The sequence below is a fragment of the Nerophis ophidion genome, linkage group LG12 (assembly GCF_033978795.1).
Source record: "Nerophis ophidion isolate RoL-2023_Sa linkage group LG12, RoL_Noph_v1.0, whole genome shotgun sequence".
Lineage (NCBI taxonomy): Eukaryota > Metazoa > Chordata > Actinopteri > Syngnathiformes > Syngnathidae > Nerophis > Nerophis ophidion.
In genome coordinates this window covers 1,608,888-1,628,251 of record NC_084622.1, presented here as the reverse complement: position 1 = coordinate 1,628,251, position 19,364 = coordinate 1,608,888, and the positions used below count along the sequence as shown (strand labels likewise).

At 41.6% G+C, this 19,364-nt stretch overlaps 2 protein-coding genes across 3 annotated transcripts; both read right to left on the bottom strand.

Moving 5' to 3' along the window:
- Window positions 1–1,226: 1,226 nt before the first annotated feature.
- Window positions 1,227–6,975, bottom strand: LOC133562877 (protein Bouncer-like). The gene is made up of 2 exons (XM_061916687.1): window positions 6,835–6,975; window positions 1,227–1,756 (listed from the first exon to the last, which is right to left on the bottom strand). Coding segments are annotated over exons 1-2 (381 nt in total). The 5' UTR covers window positions 6,837–6,975; the 3' UTR covers window positions 1,227–1,377.
- On the bottom strand, window positions 5,911–17,460 carry LOC133562875 (small integral membrane protein 29-like). Of its 2 annotated transcripts, XM_061916685.1 has the most exons (6): window positions 17,168–17,460; window positions 17,071–17,096; window positions 16,882–16,987; window positions 15,476–15,562; window positions 7,662–7,890; window positions 5,911–7,590 (listed from the first exon to the last, which is right to left on the bottom strand). In XM_061916685.1, the coding sequence occupies exons 5-6, from the start codon at window positions 7,682–7,684 to the stop codon at window positions 7,161–7,163; spliced, it is 453 nt and encodes a 150-aa protein (XP_061772669.1). In that variant the 5' UTR covers window positions 7,685–7,890; window positions 15,476–15,562; window positions 16,882–16,987; window positions 17,071–17,096; window positions 17,168–17,460; the 3' UTR covers window positions 5,911–7,160. The 2 variants fall into 2 exon arrangements, with proteins under 2 accessions (XP_061772669.1, XP_061772670.1); XM_061916686.1 differs by lacking the exons at window positions 5,911–7,590; window positions 7,662–7,890 and adding an exon at window positions 12,444–14,517 and having other exon boundaries at window positions 17,168–17,459.
- Between the last annotated feature and the right edge of the window lie 1,904 nt (window positions 17,461–19,364).

The following is a 19,364-nucleotide window of genomic DNA, read 5'->3' as shown; positions in this document are numbered from 1 at the left end:
ATCTAACATAATAGTGAGAGTCCAGTCCATAGTGGATCTAACATAATAGTGTGAGAGTCCAGTCCATAGTGGAACTAACATAACAGTGAGAGTCCAGTCCATAGTGGATCTAACATATTAGTGAGAGTCCAGTCCATAGTGGATCTAACATAATAGTGAGAGTCCAGTCCATAGTAGATCTAACATATTGTGAAAGTCCAGTCCATAGTGGATTTAACATAATAGTGAGAGTCCAGTCCATAGTGGATCCAACATAAAATTGCGAAAGTCCAGTCCATAGTGGATCTAACATAATAGTGTGAGAGTCCAGTCCATAGTGGATCTAACATAATAGTTTGAGAGTCCAGTCCATAGTGGATCTAACATAATAGTGAGAGTCCAGTCCATAGTGGATCTAACATAACAGTGTGAGAGTCCAGTCCATAGTGGATCTAACATAATAGTGAGAGTCCAGTCCATAGTGGATCTAACATAATAGTGAGAGAGTCCATTCCATAGTGGATCTAACATAATAGTGAGAGAGTCCAGTCCATAGTGGATCCAACATAATAGTGAGAGTCCAGTCCATAGTGGATCTAACATAATAGTGTGAGAGTCCAGTCCATAGTGGATCTAACATAATAGTGAGAGAGTCCAGTCCATAGTGGATCTAACATAACAGTGAGAGTCCAGTCCATATTGGATCTAACGTAATAGTGTGAGAGTCCAGTCCATAGTGGATCTAACAAAACAGTGAGAGTCCAGTCCATAGTGGATCTAACATAATAGTGAGAGTCCAGTCCATAGTGGATCTAACATAATAGTGAGAGTCCAGTCCATAGTGGATCTAACATAATAGTGAGAGTCCAGTCCATAGTGGATCCAACATAATAGTGAGAGTCCAGTCCATAGTGGATCTAACATAATAACGAGACTCCAGTCCATAGTGGATCTAACATAATAGTGTGAGAGTCCAGTCCATAGTGGATCTAACATAATAGTGAGAGTCCAGTCCATAGTGGATCTAACATAATACTGTGAGAGTCCAGTCCATAGTGGATCTAACATAATAGCGAGAGTCCAGTCCATAGTGGATCTAACATAATAGTGTGAGAGTCCAGTCCATAGTGGATCTAACATAATAGTGAGAGTCCAGTCCATAGTGGATCTAACATAATATGTACAATACAAGCGTACACAACAGTGATAATTGGTATTTTCATTTTATAAACAAAAAGATGACAATATCGTATTAAAAGCTTTAATTTCAAAAAAAGACAATCTAAAACAGGTTTTGTTAAAACAGTTAAAATATCCACATTAGCAGCTCAGTGTCTCCAGACTATAATTTTTCCACCAGACACAAACATGACATGATGCTGACGTCCAGTTGAGGTTTTAGCTGGCGACCACAACAATAGTCAGAAGTGTAAGAGCGATGGACAAAGTGTTGGCTGTGAGGCCCAAACAGGAGTTACAATATGGCCGGGTGCAGCACTTGTAGCTCATCGTGAAGACGACTCCTTTGTAGGGGAGCTCATGATTCCATCTGCAGTTCTTCCTTGGCATGCAACCGCTGGCCGACAAGGCGCTGTAGTTGCCGAAGCGACCCTCCGCTTTGAAGCACACTTCATCGGACCGACATTCCGTCACAACGTGCCCGTATTTCACCTCCTTTTCCAGGACAGGCCTGTAAAGGCAGCGCAGGTTGCCGCAGAGCAGACAGGGCACCAGGTAGAAGAAGACGGCGGCGTGCAGGAGCTGCGACCAGGTCAGCCTACATCCAGACACAAGATGATATACTTCAAACTTACAAGTTAGTTGTGGCACAGACTATTTAAAATGTCTTTAAAGGCCTACTGAAATGAGATGTTCTTATTCAAACGGGGATAGCAGGTCCATTCTATGTGTCATACTTCATCATTTCGCCATATTTTTGCTGAAAGGATTTAGTAGAGAACATCCACGATAAAGTTCACAACTTTTGGTCGCTAATAAAAAAGCCTTGCCTGTACCGGAAGTAGCAGACAATGTGCGCGTGACGTCACGGGTTGTGGAGCTCCTCACATCTGAACATTGTTTATTATAATGGCCACCAGCAGCAAGAGCGATTCGGATCGAGAAAGCGATGATTTCCTCATTAATTTGAGCGAGGGTGAAAGATATGTGGATGAGGAAAGTGAGGGTGAAGGACTAGAAGAAAACAAAAGACGAGGGCAGTGGGAGCGATTCAGATGTTATTAGACACATTTACTCTGATAATTCTGGAAAATCCCTTATCTGCTTATTGTGTTACTAGTGCTTTAGTGAGATTATATGGTACCTGAAAGTCAGAGGGGTGCGGCCACGGGTGTGGTGACCGCCAGTGTCTCCGGTGGGAGGAGGTAATAGTCCGCAGCAGCTGCAGGAGGACGCAAGCTCCGTTCATAACTACGGTAAGAGACGACTTATTACCACAATCTTCTCACCAAAACCTGCTGGTTGACATGTGGTCGCGAACCATGTTCGCTTCACCGCTCTGTTCCATAGTAAAGCTTCACCTTCAGGAATTTTTAACAAGGAAACACCGGCTGTGTTTGTGTGGCTAAAGGCAGCCGCAATACATTGCTTCCCACCTACATCTTTCTTCTTTGACGTCTCCATTATTAATTGAACAAATTGCAAAAGATCAAGCAACACAGATGTCCAGAATAGTTGAAAACGGCTGTTTTTGTTTTTAGGTGTCTTGGTCATATCAAATGAAACTTATAACCGGTTGCAGTATGAAAGTAAAAGAAAAGGAAAAGTTGTCGACATTTATCATTTACTTGTTAGGATGGGTGTATTTGTGTAGTCTTATCTGTCATAAACACGTTTATCGTCGCGGACTTTCGGTGCTACGGAGTTCCTTTTTTTTTTTTTTTTTTTTTACAACTTGACGAGAGCAGTGACGGCGGAGGCTCTGAGCAGCAGTGGTTTGGAAGGCAGAGAGCCTCCACTGTCCCTGTAACAAGCTACAAGTCATTTATGAGGCTGTTAATGACGGTAAAAATGAAACATAAGGTATATATCCTGCTTAGCAGTCCTCTGCTGTCCTCTGCTCAGAGCGGAGTCCCTAGCAACGGCCCGTTTTACTTAGCAACGGTCTGGCAATCGACTGCTGGAATTCTTTTTCTGTAGTTTTTCTTGTAAGTCTACATTGTTTATTACAAAATGTAGATTGAAACATTAAAGGTTGACTATGTAGAATTACAAGAAAAACAACAGAAAAAGAATTCCAGCAGTCGATTGCCAGACCGTTGCTAAGTAAAACGGGCCGTTGCTAGGGACTCCGCTCTGAACAGAGGACAGCAGAGGACTGCTAAGCAGGATATATACCTTATGTTTCATTTTTACCGTCATTAATAGCATCATAAATGACTTGTAGCTTGTTACAGGGACAGTGGAGGCTCTCTGCCTTCCAAACCACTGCTGCTCAGAGCCTCCGCCGTCACTGCTCTTGTCAAGTTGTAAAAAAAAAAAAAAAAAAAAAAGGAACTCCGTAGCACCGAAAGTCTGCAACGATAAACGTGTTTATGACAGATAAGACTACACAAATACACCCATCCTAACAAGTATATGATAAATGTAGACAACTTTTCCTTTTCTTTTACTTTCATACTGCAACAGTGATTGGATGTTTACTGAGGGCTGAGGGGTGTGTGTCTGCTGCGCAGCCTGTGGAATGTTGAATACACGCACAGCGGAGGGAGGGATGAGAGGGAAGCAGACACTACTATATCGTGTGTGTCACTTTTTCGGCTGATTTTTCCGCTAGTGCAGATCATTTTGTCAACTTATAGTGTAGTAATTTTGTGAGTTTATTAAAATTTACTTTCTCAAATTTTGATATGAGGGGGCAAGACATTTATTTAAGGGGGCTCTGCCCCCTCTTGCCCCTGCGTAGAGCCGGCCATGAGGTTAGATATAATTGACAACAGTAAGATTACCAAGTCAATGTTAGCATTTGTGTGGGCTCCAGGCAGCTCTGTAGTGAAAAGTCGGGCCCCGAGGTGAGAAAGGTTAAGAACTCCTGCTGTATGTGATAATATATATATTTGCATTTTCAGATATTAAAGTTGAAAAGAGGGCTTCACGGTGGCAGAGGGGTTAGAGCGTCTGTCTCACAAAACGAAGGTCCTGCAGTCCTGGGTTCAAATCCAGGCTTGGGATCTTTCTGTGTGGAGTTTGCATGTTCTCCCCGTGAATGCGTGGGTTCCCTCCGGGTACTCCGGCTTCCTCCCACTTCCAAAGACATGCACCTGGGGATAGGTTGATTGGCAACACTAAATTGGCCCTAGTGTGCGAATGTTGTCTGTCTATCTGTGTTGGCCCTGCGATGAGGTGGCGACTTGTCCAGGGTGTACCCCGCCTTCCGCCCGATTGTAGCTGAGATAGGCGCCAGCGCCCCCCGCGACCCCAAAAGGGAATAAGCGGTAGAAAATGGATGGATGGATGGAAGTTGAAAAGATATGCAATTGCACACAACACCTGTTATTTTTCGGGTTAGAATATGAAATACTTTGATGCACATTATTGCCAGGCTTTTCCTCGCCGTATAAAATGATTGATTGAAACTTTTATTAGTAGATTGCACAGTTCAGTACATATTCCGTACAATTGACCACTAAATGGTAACACCCCAATACGTTTTTAACTTGTTTAAAGTCGGGGTCCACGTTAATCAATTCATGATAAAGTCCTACTGAAAGCCACTACTAGCGACCACACAGTCTGATAGTTTATTTATCAATGATGAAATATTAACATTGCAACACATGCCAATACGGCCTTTTTAGTTTACTAAATTTGCAATTTTAAATTTCCCGCAGTTTCTTGTTGAAAATGTCGCGGAATGATGACGCGTGTTTGTGACATTATTGGTTGTAGCGGACATATTAGCCCAGCACCACTTACGGCTAAACGTCGTTTCTTTTTTCATCGCATAATTACACAGTATTCTGGACATCTATGTTGCTGAATCTTTTGCAATTTGTTCAATTAATAATGGAGACGTCAAAGAAGAATGCTGTTGGTGGAAAGCAGCTGCCTTTAGCAACCAAAACACAGCCGGTGTTTGTTTGTTTGTTGTGAAGCTTTAGCGAACATGTTTCTCTACCACATGTCAACCAGCAAGTTTTTGGATGAGAAAATTGTGATATTAGGTCGGCTCTTAATCGGAGCGTCCTCCTGCAGCAGCTGTCATTTTGGCTCCTCCATTGGCTTGAGACACTGGCGGTCACCGCACCCCTCCGACTTTCAGGAATGACTTTATAATCTCACTAAAACACAAGTAACACAATAAGCAGATAAGGGATCTTCCAGAATTATCCTAGTAAATGTGTCTAACAACATCTGAATCACTCCCATTGCACTCGCCTTTCTTTTTCTAGTGCTTCACTCTAACTTTCCTCATCCACGAATCTTTCATCCTCGCTCAAACTAATGGGGAAATCGTCGCTTTCTCGGTCCGAATCGCTCTCGCTGCTGGTGGCCATGATTGTAAACAATGTTCAGATGTGAGGAGCTCCACAACCCGTGACGTCACGCGCACATCGTCTGCTACTTCCGGTACAGCCAAGGCTTTTTTATTAGCGACCAAAAGTTGCAAACTTTATGGTTGATGTTCTTTACTAAATCCTTTCAGCAAAAATATGGCAATATGGCAAAATGATGAAGTATGACACATAGAATGGACCTGCTATCCCCGTTTAAATAAGAACATCTCATTTCAGTAGGCCTTTGAATGCGATGGTGCCAGATGTGGCCCCTGGGGCCTTGAGTTTGACACCTGTGAGCTATACTATCAATACTTTTCCTCAAAGTGTGATCATTTTAGGTGTCTGGTAATTTGTTATTTCCCATCTGGTAACACTGATTCACACCGGGCAGGGAGATAACTGACCAAGATAATTTCAGCAAAATAGCAATGTGTTTATTTTTTTTTTTACAAAAATGTTCAGGGAATAAGAATGGTACCTTGTTTCCAGTCTAAATTGTACACCACTAACTAGTGCAGATGTGACTCTTACAACAACTCATGATTCGATTCCCAATTGAACACGATTCTTCATTTAAACAGATTCTCTCAATATATATTGCATGGTAAAAAAATAGCAAAATATTTTCAAAACAGGTTACCACACAAACAATAGATATGAACCGATTCCAACAGAGTGCAAATAAAATTGTTTATTCAATTTTTTCTTACCACCCCTACCAATTAGGGACATAATCACCAATTAAACGTTATTTTAAACATAAGTGCTAATTACAAATAGGGTTCACAAGCAACAAATAATAGAAACTGGGGCCAAAAAAACAAAAAACACACTAAGAGATCATCCCTTTTGAGCTCTATACCATCAACAAAATGTGGGGAAAACTGGCATTGCAGTGCATTCTAGGACTTGTAGTATAGCTATGCATCTGGCTAGTGCTAATGCATGGTCCAAATAAAGGTCATGTTTAGTACACAATGTTAAAATGCGTAAGTGTAAATTAATATCATCAGTGTGCATTTAGAGAGTGCCGAAATGAAATTTAAGAATGCTTAAGTACCTTAAAAATGTCAAAATATTGTTTTATGGACACACACAGGTGAATTAGATTTTGCTAATGAAGATAATCAAATTGATCCCTAAAAAATACTAAAAAAGCAGACAATATTTTTCTGTTCTTTGCAAGTTATAACTACCCATTTTTTCCGATGTGGATCATGTGATTGTTTTCCAATTCCCCAACTTAATTCATCAATTAACTCTTCGTTTTGCACTCGGGTGTGAATATCTCCTCCATTGCCGTGTTGTGTTTAAAAGTAACCATATCAAAACTTACATGTCCTCGTCGGAGGTTTGGACTTTGAGTTGAGAAAGCAAAGCTTTACAGAGCTTGTCTTGATCAAGTCTGACCGGGCCGCTGACTGCAAGTCTTATGTTGGAGGCCACGCCTTCACACACCTGCTTGAAATCTCCACACACAGCAAAGGGGGAGATTCAACATGTTGCATTTATTTACGTTTATCCCCCCAGGAGGTCTGACAAAACTCTCTGGAGGAATAAAACCCACACGGTGGTTGTGATCCTCGCTAAAACAAACAATGTGACGAGACAAAGGTGAGGGACTGTGGCTAAAAGGGCCTCAACTTAAAGTCCTGCAAACGCCTACAAAGCCGAGGCGCTCGTGTTGGCACACGACCCCCAAATCTGCTCCCTGAGAGCACGGGTGATGTTGGAGTACTCCGCCCGTTTTGTCATCATCCCCAGCAGCATCTTCAGGATGGCCTCAGACTCCGGCGCCATGTTGCACTTGTCCCTGCAGCAGCAGCGGTGCGTCACTCGGAACTCCACCCCCCTGTAGGAGACCGCCTGACGGGCGCCGCACAGCTCGGCGTCCACGCAGCCCTGGGAGGACAGTGCGTGGAAGGCGCCGTAGTGACCCCTGGAGGCGGCGCAGCGCTGGCCGGGCACACATTGGGTGGTGACGTTGGGACATGAGCCCTCTTTGGGCTGCAGGGGGCAGAAGTAACACAACAGGGGGTCCAGGCTCAGCACTGGGAGGAGCAGCGCTGCGGTCATCAGGACGGAGGTCAGGCTGCAAGGACATCACACCTTGTATTAACGTTAAAGCGGCAGGTTAAGACAGTGCACGTGTGTGTTGTTCACCTTGGGTTTCGTGGTTCTCCCATTTCTGTGTGATAGACCCCCTGCAGGTGTGATGTGCTTGAGAGCTCCAAATAGCTGCCCAGCTACTGATTAGCAAGCAGCAACAGGTGTGTTTGAAGGTCATTTATACACCAAGGAACACACAAGCTGCACAAACCCCACTGGTTGTGTGTTTTTGTGCTATGGAATTGGACAAAAAGTCCAAACTTTTTCCGCTGAGGGCCGCACACTAAAAAATCAAAGCACGCGGGGGCCAAGTTAGTATTTGTTCATTTTCAGAACCAATACAAAATACACTTTTTTTTAAATTGTTGGGGCTCCTTCAAGGTAGGTCTTAAGGACACAGATTGGTTTCAGTCTCAAAAAAGGTTCAACGCCACCGAATTATGATTGATTTAAGGACAAAAAGGACATAAATACAACAGACATAAAAACATGAAAAATATGAAAATTAGAAGAAAAACAATTCAATACTAATTATATACTAATACTAATTATAATAATTCATATATTATTTTTTTTCATAAAACCCTTGAATCGCTACTTCATTATTTGTTTTACTTTTTATGAGCTTTTTGTCAAAACCCTATTTTTTGAGGCAAAATACAAAATACACAATATTTTTCCCAAAAATATTTTCAAAGTGAAATATTTAATGTGAATTAATTGGATCCTTAAATAGGTCAATAATTCATAGAAAAAATGTATTTGAATTTTTTTTTTTTTTTTGCGAAGACAGTTATTAAATTTCACTAAAATCCTCAGGGATCCAAAAGTGCTCCACTCATAAAAAGTCATGCTTTTTTAATTATTTTTTATTTTTTTATTCAACACTTAAATCTCTATATCAGCTTCAGATAATATATTGTAATTGGTTTAGTATATTTATAACAACAATCAATAATACAATTAGAATAATTCGTATTAGTATATAATTAGTATGGAATTTTTTTTCTTCTAATTTTCATATTTTTCATGTTTTTATGTTTGTTGTATTTATGTCCTTTTTGTCCTTAAATCAGTCAATAATTTATAGCAACATTGATATTTATTCATTATTATTTTTTGAGAAATTATTTTAAAAAATGGTGTTATTAGAGTCTGAATGTGAGTGTGAATGTTGTCTGTCTATCTGTGTTGGCCCTGCGATGAGGTGGCGACTTGTCCAGGGTGTACCCCGCCTTCCGCCCGATTGTAGCTGAGATAGGCTCCAGCGCCCCCCGCGACCCCGAAAGGGAATAAGCGGTAGAAAATGGATGGATGGATGGATTATTTTTTTAGAAATTATTTTAAAAAATGGTGTTATTAGAGTCAACAATGCAACTTTTTCTCCTTGCATTTCACCTATTTGCTCTTTCATTCCACTTTTTAATGTTTAAAAAAATATATATATTTTAGTATTTTTATAATGATGTGCTGCGGGCCGGTCAAACTTTAGCTGCAGGCCGCAAATGGCCCCCATGCCACACTTTGGACACCCCTGGTATATAAGAAACAGTGTATCCTAAGCCAGGGGTGTCACACTCCTTTTCATTGCGGGCCACTTTAAAATGAATTAAAAAAAAACTACATTTATAAGGATTACTGGCGGGTCAAACTCGCTTCCCAAAATAATTAGCGCATGCTTAGTATTACCGTTAGTATTAAAGTTAAAGTTAAAGTATCAATGATTGTCACACACACTCTTGGTGTGGCGAAATTATTCTCTGCATTTGACCCATCACCCTTGTTTAAGAGCTATTCAGTAGGATTTAAGGTCCAAGTTTACATCACACTCAAAATTTTACTGCATACCTTTGGTAAGTGCCGGCGTGAGAAGAGGTTTTAAAATAATTAGCGCATGCTTATTTTTACCGCATGCCTTTAGTAAGCGCAGGAGTGAGAAGAGGAATACGGTGTATATATATATATATATATTAATGGTGTGGGAAAAAATCGATTCGAATACGAATCAAATTGTTTACGTTGTGCGATTCAGAGTCGATTCTCATTTTTTTTTTAAATCGATTTTTTTTTTTTTTTTACATTTTTTTTTTTTTTTCATCAATCCAACAAAACAATACACTGCAATACCATAACAATGCAATCCAATTCCAAAAGCAAACCTGAGCCAGCAACACTCAGAACTGCAATAAACAGAGCAATTGAGAGGAGACACAAACACCACACAGAACAAAACAAAAGTAGTGAATATTATCAACAACAGTATCAATATTAGTTATCATTTCAGCATAGCAGTGATTAAAAATCCCTCATTGACATTATCATTAGACATTTATAAAAATAATAAAAAAGAACAATAGTGTCACAGTGGCTTACACTTGCATGGCGTCTCATAAGCTTGACAACACACTGTGTCCAATGTTTTCACAAAGATAAAATAAGTCATGTTTTTGGTTCCTTTTAACAGTTAAAACAAATTTACATTATTGCAATCAGTTGATAAAACATTGTCCTTTACAATTATAAAAGCTTTTTTTTTTTTTTCAAATCTACTACTCTGCTAGCATGTCAGCAGACTGGGGTAGATCCTGCTGAAATCTATGTATTGAATGAATACACAATCCTTTTGAATCAGAAAAAGATTGTTTTTGAATCGAGAATGGAATCGAATCAAAAAAATCGATGTATTATCGAATCGTGACCCCAAGAATCGATATTGAATCAAATCGTGGGACACCCAAAGATTCACAGCCCTAATATATATATATATATCCATCCATCCATCCATCCATTTTCTACCGCTTATTCCCTTTTGGGGTCGCGGGGGGCGCTGGCGCCTATCTCAGCTACAATCGGGCGGAAGGCGGGGTACACCCTGGACAAGTCGCCACCTCATCGCAGGGCCAACACAGATAGATATATACACAGACACACATTTTTTATTGTTATTTTGAAGAATTTACCTGAATGTGCATGAACGATTTCTGTTCCAAATAGTTTGAAATGTCACATGTTAAATGTTGAAATATTAACAGTTTACTGTTCTGTGCCAACCGTTTTTTCTCTTGTTTCATTCAAAATCAAACAGCAAAGTCAATTTGGCTGTCATTTGTTTTGATTATGAGACACAGTAGTGTCAAAATCATTATTTTTTTGTTCATGCTTGAAATAAGTAATTATTACTTTGAAAAAGCAGTTTCATACTTGTGTTGATGACACAGTTTTGCAACAGTTGATATTCTAGTTTCAAGCATGTTTTACTCAATATAGGTCATTAAATCTCAGCAACAAGCTGTAATATCTTACTGAGATCATTTAGGACCAGAACACTTAAAACAAGTAAAACACTCTAACATTAGTGAGAATAATTATCCTACTAGACATAAAATAAGCAAATATCACCCTTATTTGAGATATTTAATCTTACTTAGATTTCAGTTTTTGCAGTGTATCTGTTACCTTTTATGGCACACTTACAGAACGGACAAAAGCTTTAGCGTCACGTGTATAGGAAGGCAAAATGTCAGATGTACGTCTCCACTTTACTCAAGATCTTAGAGCAGGGGTGCCCACACTTTTTCTGCAGGCGAGCTACTTTTCATTTGACCAAGTGGAAGGGATCTACCTCATTCAAATATATCATTTATATTTATCTATTTATGAAAGAGACATGTTTGTGAACAAGTTAAAGGTGTTTAATGATAATACAAGCATGTTTAACACACATAGATTCATTTCTTTTATGAAGACAAGAATATGGTGTATTACCTGATTCTGATGACTTGCATTGATTGGAATCAGACAGTAGTGATGATAACGTCCGCATTTTCAAAACGGAGGAGAAAAAAAGTCCTCCTTTCTGTACAATACCACATGAAAGTGGTTGGTTTTTGGCATCTCATTTGTCCAACTTCCATACGCCTTTTTATACACTTTACAAGAAATACATTGGCGCAAAACTCCGTAGCTTGCTAGCTTGTGTGGACTACCTTTCTGAGACTCTTATTTTGTTAGCGTAGGCAGGAGGAAGCAGCGCTTTTATTGTGAAGATAGGAACTGTGCAGGCTTCACGGTGGCGTCTGCCTCACAATACGAAGGTCCTGCAGTCCTGGGTTCAAATCCAGGCTCGGGATCTTTCTGTGTGGAGTTTGCATGTTCTCCCCGTGAATGCGTGGGTTCCCTTCGGGTACTCCGGCTTCCTCCCACCTCCAAAGACATGCACCTGGGGATAGGCCCCTCCCACCTCCAAAGACATGCACCTGGGGATAGGCCCCTCCCACCTCCAAAGACATGCACCTGGGGATAGGTTGATTGGCAACACTAAATGGTCCCTAGTGTGTGAATGTTGTCTGTCTGTCTGTGTTGGCCCTGCGATGAGGTGGCGACTTGTCCAGGGTGTACACCGCCTTCCGCCCAATTGTAGCTGAGATAGGCGCCAGCGCCCCCGCGACCCCAAAAGGGAATAAGCGGTAGGAAATGGATGGATGGATGGAACTGTGCAGTCCGTCTTTAGAGTTTTGACGGCAGGTACGGCGCGAGAGTCTTGAAATATAGAGTGTTTCTCGCCTTCCTGTCGGTCGTTTTTTCTTAATAATGTACCAGCGTCATCTCACAAGACCCTCGGGTGCCATGGATGTCAATCAAGTGACGAACGTGACGTCTTGGCGAAGATTGATGATCACTCATTTTTAGGTCTATTTTTTTTAAAAGCCTGGCTGGAGATCGACTGACACACCCTCCACCATCGATGGCTAGCTCGCGATCGACGTAATGGGCACACCTGGGTTAGAGCGCGTCTGCGGTCACTTTTATCTAGTGAAACATTTGTGAGGTCAGGGGTCAATCGATCAATCAATGTTTATTTATATAGCCCCAAATCACAAATGTCTCAAAGGACTGCACAAATCATTACGACTACAACATCCTCGGAAGAACCCACAAAAGGGCAAGGAAAACTCACACCCAGTGGGCAGGGAGAATTCACATCCAGTGGGACGCCAGTGACAATGCTGACTATGAGAAACCTTGGAGAGGACCACAGATGTGGGCAACCCCCCCCCTCTAGGGGACCGAAAGCAATGGATGTGGAGCGGGTCTAACATGATACTGTGAAAGTTCAATCCATAGTGGCTCCAACACAGCCGCGAGTGTTCAGTTCAAGCGGATCCAACACAGCAGCGAGAGTCCCGTCCACAGCAAACCATCCCAAGCGGAGGTGGATCAGCAGCGTAGAGATGTCCCCAACCGATACACAGGCGAGCGGTCCATCCTGGGTCCCGACGAGCGGTCCATCCTGGGTCTCGATTCTGGACAGCCAGTACTTCATCCATGGTCATCGGACCGGACCCCCTCCACAAGGGAGGGGGGGACATAGGGGAAAAAGAAAAGAAGCGGCAGATCAACTGGTCTAAAAAGGAGGTCTATTTAAAGGCTAGAGTATACAGATGAGTTTTAAGGTGAGACTTAATTGCTTCTACTGAGGTAGCATCTCGAACTGTTACCGGGAGGGCATTCCAGAGTACTGGAGCCCGAACGGAAAACGCTCTGTAGCCCGCAAACTTTTTTTGGGCTCTAGGAATCACTAATAAGCCGGAGGCTTTTGAAGGCAGATTTCTTGCCGGGACATATGGTACAATACAATCGGCAAGATAGGATGGAGTTAGACCGTGTAGTATTTTATACGTAAGTAGTAAAACCTTAAAGTCACATCTTAAGTGCACAGGAAGCCAGTGCAGGTGAGCCAGTATAGGTATATATGTATGTATATATGTATATAAAGGTATATACAGTATAGGTATATATGTATGTATATATGTATATAAAGGTATATACAGTATAGGTATATATGTATGTATATAAAGGTATATACAGTATAGGTATATATGTATGTATATAAAGGTATATACAGTATAGGTATATATGTATGTATATATGTATATAAAGGTATATACAGTATAGGTATATATGTATGTATATATGTATATAAAGGTATATACAGTATAGGCGTAATGTGATCAAACTTTCTTGTTCTTGTCAAAAGTCTAGCAGCCGCATTTTGTACCAACTGTAATCTTTTAATGCTAGACATGGGGAGACCCCAAAATAATACGTTACAGTAATCGAGACGAGACGTAACAAACGCATGGATAATGATCTCGGCGTCTTTAGTGGACAAAATGGAGCGAATTTTAGCGATATTACGGAGATGAAAGAAGGCCGTTTTAGTAACGCTTTTAATGTGTGACTCAAAGGAGAGAGTTGGGTGGAAGATAATACCCAGATTTTTTACCGAGTCACCTTGTTTTATTATTTGGTTGTCAAATGTTAAAGTTGTATTATTAAATAGAGGTCGGTGTCTAGCAGGACCGATAATCAGCATTTCCGTTTTTTTGGTGTTAAGTTGCAAAAAATTAGCGGACATCCATTGTTTGATTTCATTAAGACACGCCTCCAGCTGACTACAATCCGGCGTGTAGGTCAGTGAGAGAGGTCCTGTCTGCTCACAAGCTACTGTAGTTCATCTCCTAAGAGTTTATTAGTGTTGAGGTCAGGGTTCAGTGCTGACACACCAGAGATGTTAAAAGGAAATGTTTAAAGTTTTACAGTATTTTAAATATATGTATATATGCTTGTGTGTGATAGTGTGTATAAGTTTAATATATATAACGATACAACCAATATATCAATGTGCATGTTGAGTGATTTAATGGTACATTTTTTATTCATTCTTTCTCATTAAATACATCTAGTAGACAGCAGACAGCAGCAGCAGCTTTATTTTGTCCATTCTGAACATGTACAAGACACATAAGAACTGAAATTACATTTTTGGCACAGTCCCGCTAAGGGCAGACATACGTTAATGGGGGGGGACAAGACAGGACCGCCAATGGATCAGCCACTTACGGCGCTCCTTAAAAAGGTGAGAAAAAGGTGACATTGGGAGAGGGGGAAGAGTAAAAAAAATATCAGTCTAAGGCTAGAACCTCAGGAGGGGTCCAGACTGAGTCCAAGGAAAAAACCTCACATAGCATGGCACACATAAACATGGTACATGTAATCACACCAACTTGCAACAGAGGGGGGCTGAGGCCCTGGAGGCCAGCTGCCGCTATAAAGTGCTACTCAGCCATCCACAACCCCAGAGGAATTAAGCGGTGGTGAAGGCGTTGATTTGGGGAGGGGCGTGTGCGTGCATGTATGCCCAATTAACTTAGGTGAGATGTTGAATGTTTTTCTGGACTGGGGCGATCTCAAGTTCGACACCAGGTGTTGTTGAAAAGAAGGAACGTCAAAAGCGTCCATCTTTGAGGAGTCCTCGGGGGAGTTCTTTAGAACAGCCTGTTCCTGATTGCATCAAGGCCATTTGACGGAGTCAAATTGTAGATTAATATGTTGTTTTTCTCGAGATGACTAAATAGTGACTTGCCTTCTCTGTGTGTCCGTGCTGGATTCTCCAATTCCAATTTCATTATTCCTTCTCAGCAAGCTTCTCCAAGATGAGATCCATTTCGCGATTCAAATCAGAAATCGCTCCAGTCTGTGTTCCCACAGCCCGACCCAATCCTTCCTAGTACCGGTAAATTGTTTGGACACACTTGCCTAGAACGTTGCTGCATGTGTATTACACGTATACCCCAGTAGATAATACAGTTTTTAATTTCAGCATTGCCCTTCAGCTTGCTATACAGGCAAACCTGACATTTCTGGTTAATACTTGCATTGATTTCCCCACATACTGTATATTCCCATCAATTTTCCGGAACTTTGAATATTCCTGGTATTTTTCCACCCTCGTTTCAATATTTTTGAGCACATTAGACAGCCATATAGTAATGAATATGCCTTAAATATTATGGACACATTTTTACCTTTTTTTCTCTTCAATATGTAGTTGTTGTTTCTCATTGCACCATTGGTCTGATATAAGTGGATCTTCCCTCCTTGCACAGCAGTTCCTGCAGGGGAGAAGATTCTAGATGAGCTGGTAATATTCTCATACTCATGCAGATCCCAAGTACAGATCAGCAGGTACCTAAGAAGTTTATTTTGCATAATATTGGCCGTGCCATTTTGTTAGTAACACTTGTTTCTCTTACTTCAATAGCCGTAATGGGCCGACAATCCATCAAGCGGTGCGGCTTCAAAGTCATACTAAAACATTTTGACCAGGGGTCTTAGACACGCAGCCCGCGAGACGTTTATTTGCGGCCCCCACCTTAATATGAAAGTTTAATGTTAGTGCGGCCCGCAATTTTTATATGAATGGCGCTTGACAGCGTTGTGTTATTTGGGTGCAAAATGGCTCTTTCAACGTTCTGGGTTGCCTACCCCTGCATTAGTGGAAAAGCGGCAAATGAGTGACGTTGCCATGGAGACGAGGGTTTTCTTACGTGCCTGGCTGCAGTCACACCGCGACACCTGTCCGTCAGTAATAACAGTCCCCAATAACCTGGACCAATTCAAACCATTATTATTATTTTTTTGTTATTGTTTAATTTGCATTGCCTCACACGATGAACACTACATATATTTCGAATAACACTCGGGGAGCCGTCACTTTTTTTGCACTCGCTATCCCGGTACTATTATCCACCGACCACCATGTTGCTGTAGGGAGGAAAAGCGGGACGACACACATTGCGGAAATAACATTATTCTTTGAGCGTGGGCTAAATACAAATATATTCCACAACCCCAAACATGTCTTTTTCAAAGCCTGCAGTGAAGAGCAAAGATAATTCCAGGAAAAGTGGGAGATGCAATATGTCTTTGTTGAGCACAGGTCAATATATCTTATTTGCACAGAGAAAGTTGCGGTGCACAAGAGATACAATTTGAAACGTCATTATACAACTAGACATGCTAAGGAATATGCTAACATTTTTTTAGGAAAACTTATCTTGGGGCCCAGACTCTGCGTCCAGTGGCCCCCAGGTGAAATGAGTTTGAGACCCCTGATTTTGACGGATTTTTGAGTGCCGTGTGTAATGTTCTTTATCTTCAATATGATGTTTTGGTGGTGTTTACTGGCATCATTTTGCAGTCTACATGTATCTTTTATGTCTGACTGTCATCTACCATTCACACTTTTCATTACACCATGTACCAAATAAAATTGCTTCGAGGTCGGTAAGCACAACCAGAATTATTCCGTACATTAGGCGCACCGGGTTATTAGGTGTATTGACGATTCATAAGAAAAGGGAATGATTTTAAGTCTGTTTTATAGTCTGAAAAATACAGTATGTTATCATTGCTGCTAAATATTTCCTACAGCCAACTCTTCCTCGCTGTCCGGTGCACCGTGTTTCCAGGCATGGACTTCCTCTGCAGGGTCGTAGCTGTACACCGGAATCAGTCTGTGGCGGAGCTCGTCTAACCTGACGCAAAGAATGTCCAGAATGACTGCCTTTGAATAATCTTCAAGTATTGTGAGTACAGCAACAAAAAAAATACATCTCACCTCATTCTCCTTTTGATATAAAGAACCTGAGGGTGTGCAAACATCGATGCAGTCATGTGATTGACCACCAAAGAAGAAGATAGGTACAGGTTCTTACCAAGGCTGCCAAAAATCCAACCAGTGTGAGGACGACAACAGGGATGACGGCGGCGTAGGCAACAAGTCCGCCGTCGGTATTTTGAGGTGAAATGCGAGGAGTGGTTTGGTTGGGATGCATTTTCATGTGCTTACTCTCCTCCTCCATACCCCCTGCTGGGTGTGCGGCTTCCACGTTGCACCTTTGTGACACATTCAGTGACGGGCCGTGGCCTCATGACACTTTAGTGTATGGATATGGAGTGTGGAGGACATTGCTTCCTGCTGAGGAAGGCCTTTGCACAGAGAACGAAAGAAACCGTCCGTAGAAACCTGGTACCAACCTGTTCAATAACATTCCTGATGAAGGAGTGCAGCGGCTTTGTTTTCATCGGACGAGGAAGTGATTACACTTAATGACAGACGATCAAGTGTACCTTTTTTTTAATTATAGTATTTGTACGGTAACAAATGGTTGTGTATATTTCAGTGGTCACAACATTACTCTGCAAAAACTGAAATCTAAGTAAGAGTAAATATCTTAAATAAGGGTGATATTTGCCTATTTTCTGTCTGATTAGATAATTCTTCTCACTAAGCAGATATTATGTCAGAGTGTTTTACTTGTTTTAAGTGTTTTGGTCCTAAATGATGAGATTTGATGACCTATATTGAGTAAAACATGCTTGAAACTGGCTTCACGGTGGCAGAGGGGTTAGTGCGTCTGCCTCACAATACGAATGTCCTACAGTCCTGGGTTCATTTCCAGGCTGAGGATCTTTCTGTGTGGAGTTTGCATGTTCTCCCCGTGAATGCGTGGGTTCCCTCCGGGTACTCCGGCTTCCTCCCACCTCCAAAGACATGCACCTGGGGATAGGCCCCTCCCACCTCCAAAGACATGCACCTGGGGATAGGCCCCTCCCACCTCCAAAGACATGCACCTGGAGATAGGCCCCTCCCACCTCCAAAGACATGCACCTGGGGATAGGCCCCTCCCACCTCCAAAGACATGCACCTGGGAATAGACCCCTCCCACCTCCAAAGACATGCACCTGGGGATAGGCCCCTCCCACCTCCAAAGACATGCACCTGGGGATAGGTTGATTGGCAACACTAAAAAAAATCGGCCCTAGTGTGTGAATGTGAGTGTGAATGTTGTCTGTCTATCTGTGTTGGCCCTGCGATGAGGGGGCGACTTGTCCAGGGTGTACCCCGCCTTCCGCCCGATTGTAGCTGAGATAGGCGCCAGCGCCCCCCGCAACCCTGAAAGGGAATAAGCGGTAGAAAATGGATGGATGAATGGATGCTTGAAACTGGAATATCAACTGTTGCAAAGCTGTGTCATTAACACAAGTATAAAAGTACTTTTTCATAGTAATAATTACTTATTTCAAGCATGAAAAAAAAAATCATTGTGTCTCATAATGGACTTTGCTGTTTTATTGTGAATGAGACAATAGAACATAGATACTCATATAGTAGTACAGTTGGCACAGTACGGAAGAACTGACGGTCAATATTTAAACATTTAAAATGTGACATTTGTAACAATTTAACGAAAATAGTTCATGGACATTCAGATAAATTATTCCAAGATAAAGTATAAAAAAATTTGGCCGGGGGGCTGTTTATATGCGCACTAATTGACTGAAAGAGCACGCACTTGGTGCGATGATGTCTGCTTAGTGAGAAGAATGATCTAATCAGACAGAAAATAAGCAAATATCACCCTTATTTGATACATTCAATCTTACTTAGATTTCAGTTTTTGCAGTGTAGAAACCTGTCCCCCTCATTATCTCACTGGCTCCTGTGGCACTGGAAAGGCAGTGTGTCACTGGGGCCCGGTTCTCGATAGACGTTGCAATTGAACAATATATTTTTCTTTAAATCGTTCACTACAAAACATGCATCAAGTTTGACTTAAGAAAAAAACACTAAATGGTCCCTAGTGTGTCAATGTGAGTGTGAATGTTGTCTGTCTATCTGTGTTGGCCCTGCGGTGTGGTGGCGACTTGTCCAGTGTGTACACCGCCTTCCGCCCCGAAGTATTTGCACCTGGCTCGCTGACAACAAGCTATCCATACACTTACGTAAAACACATTCCATCTTATTTGGGTCCCACATCAATCTTAAGAAAGTCAGTGACTTCACTATAAAAGTGGGTTACGTTGTTATCACCAGGAAAGATGCGGTCACCTACCTAGGTTCCATTCTAG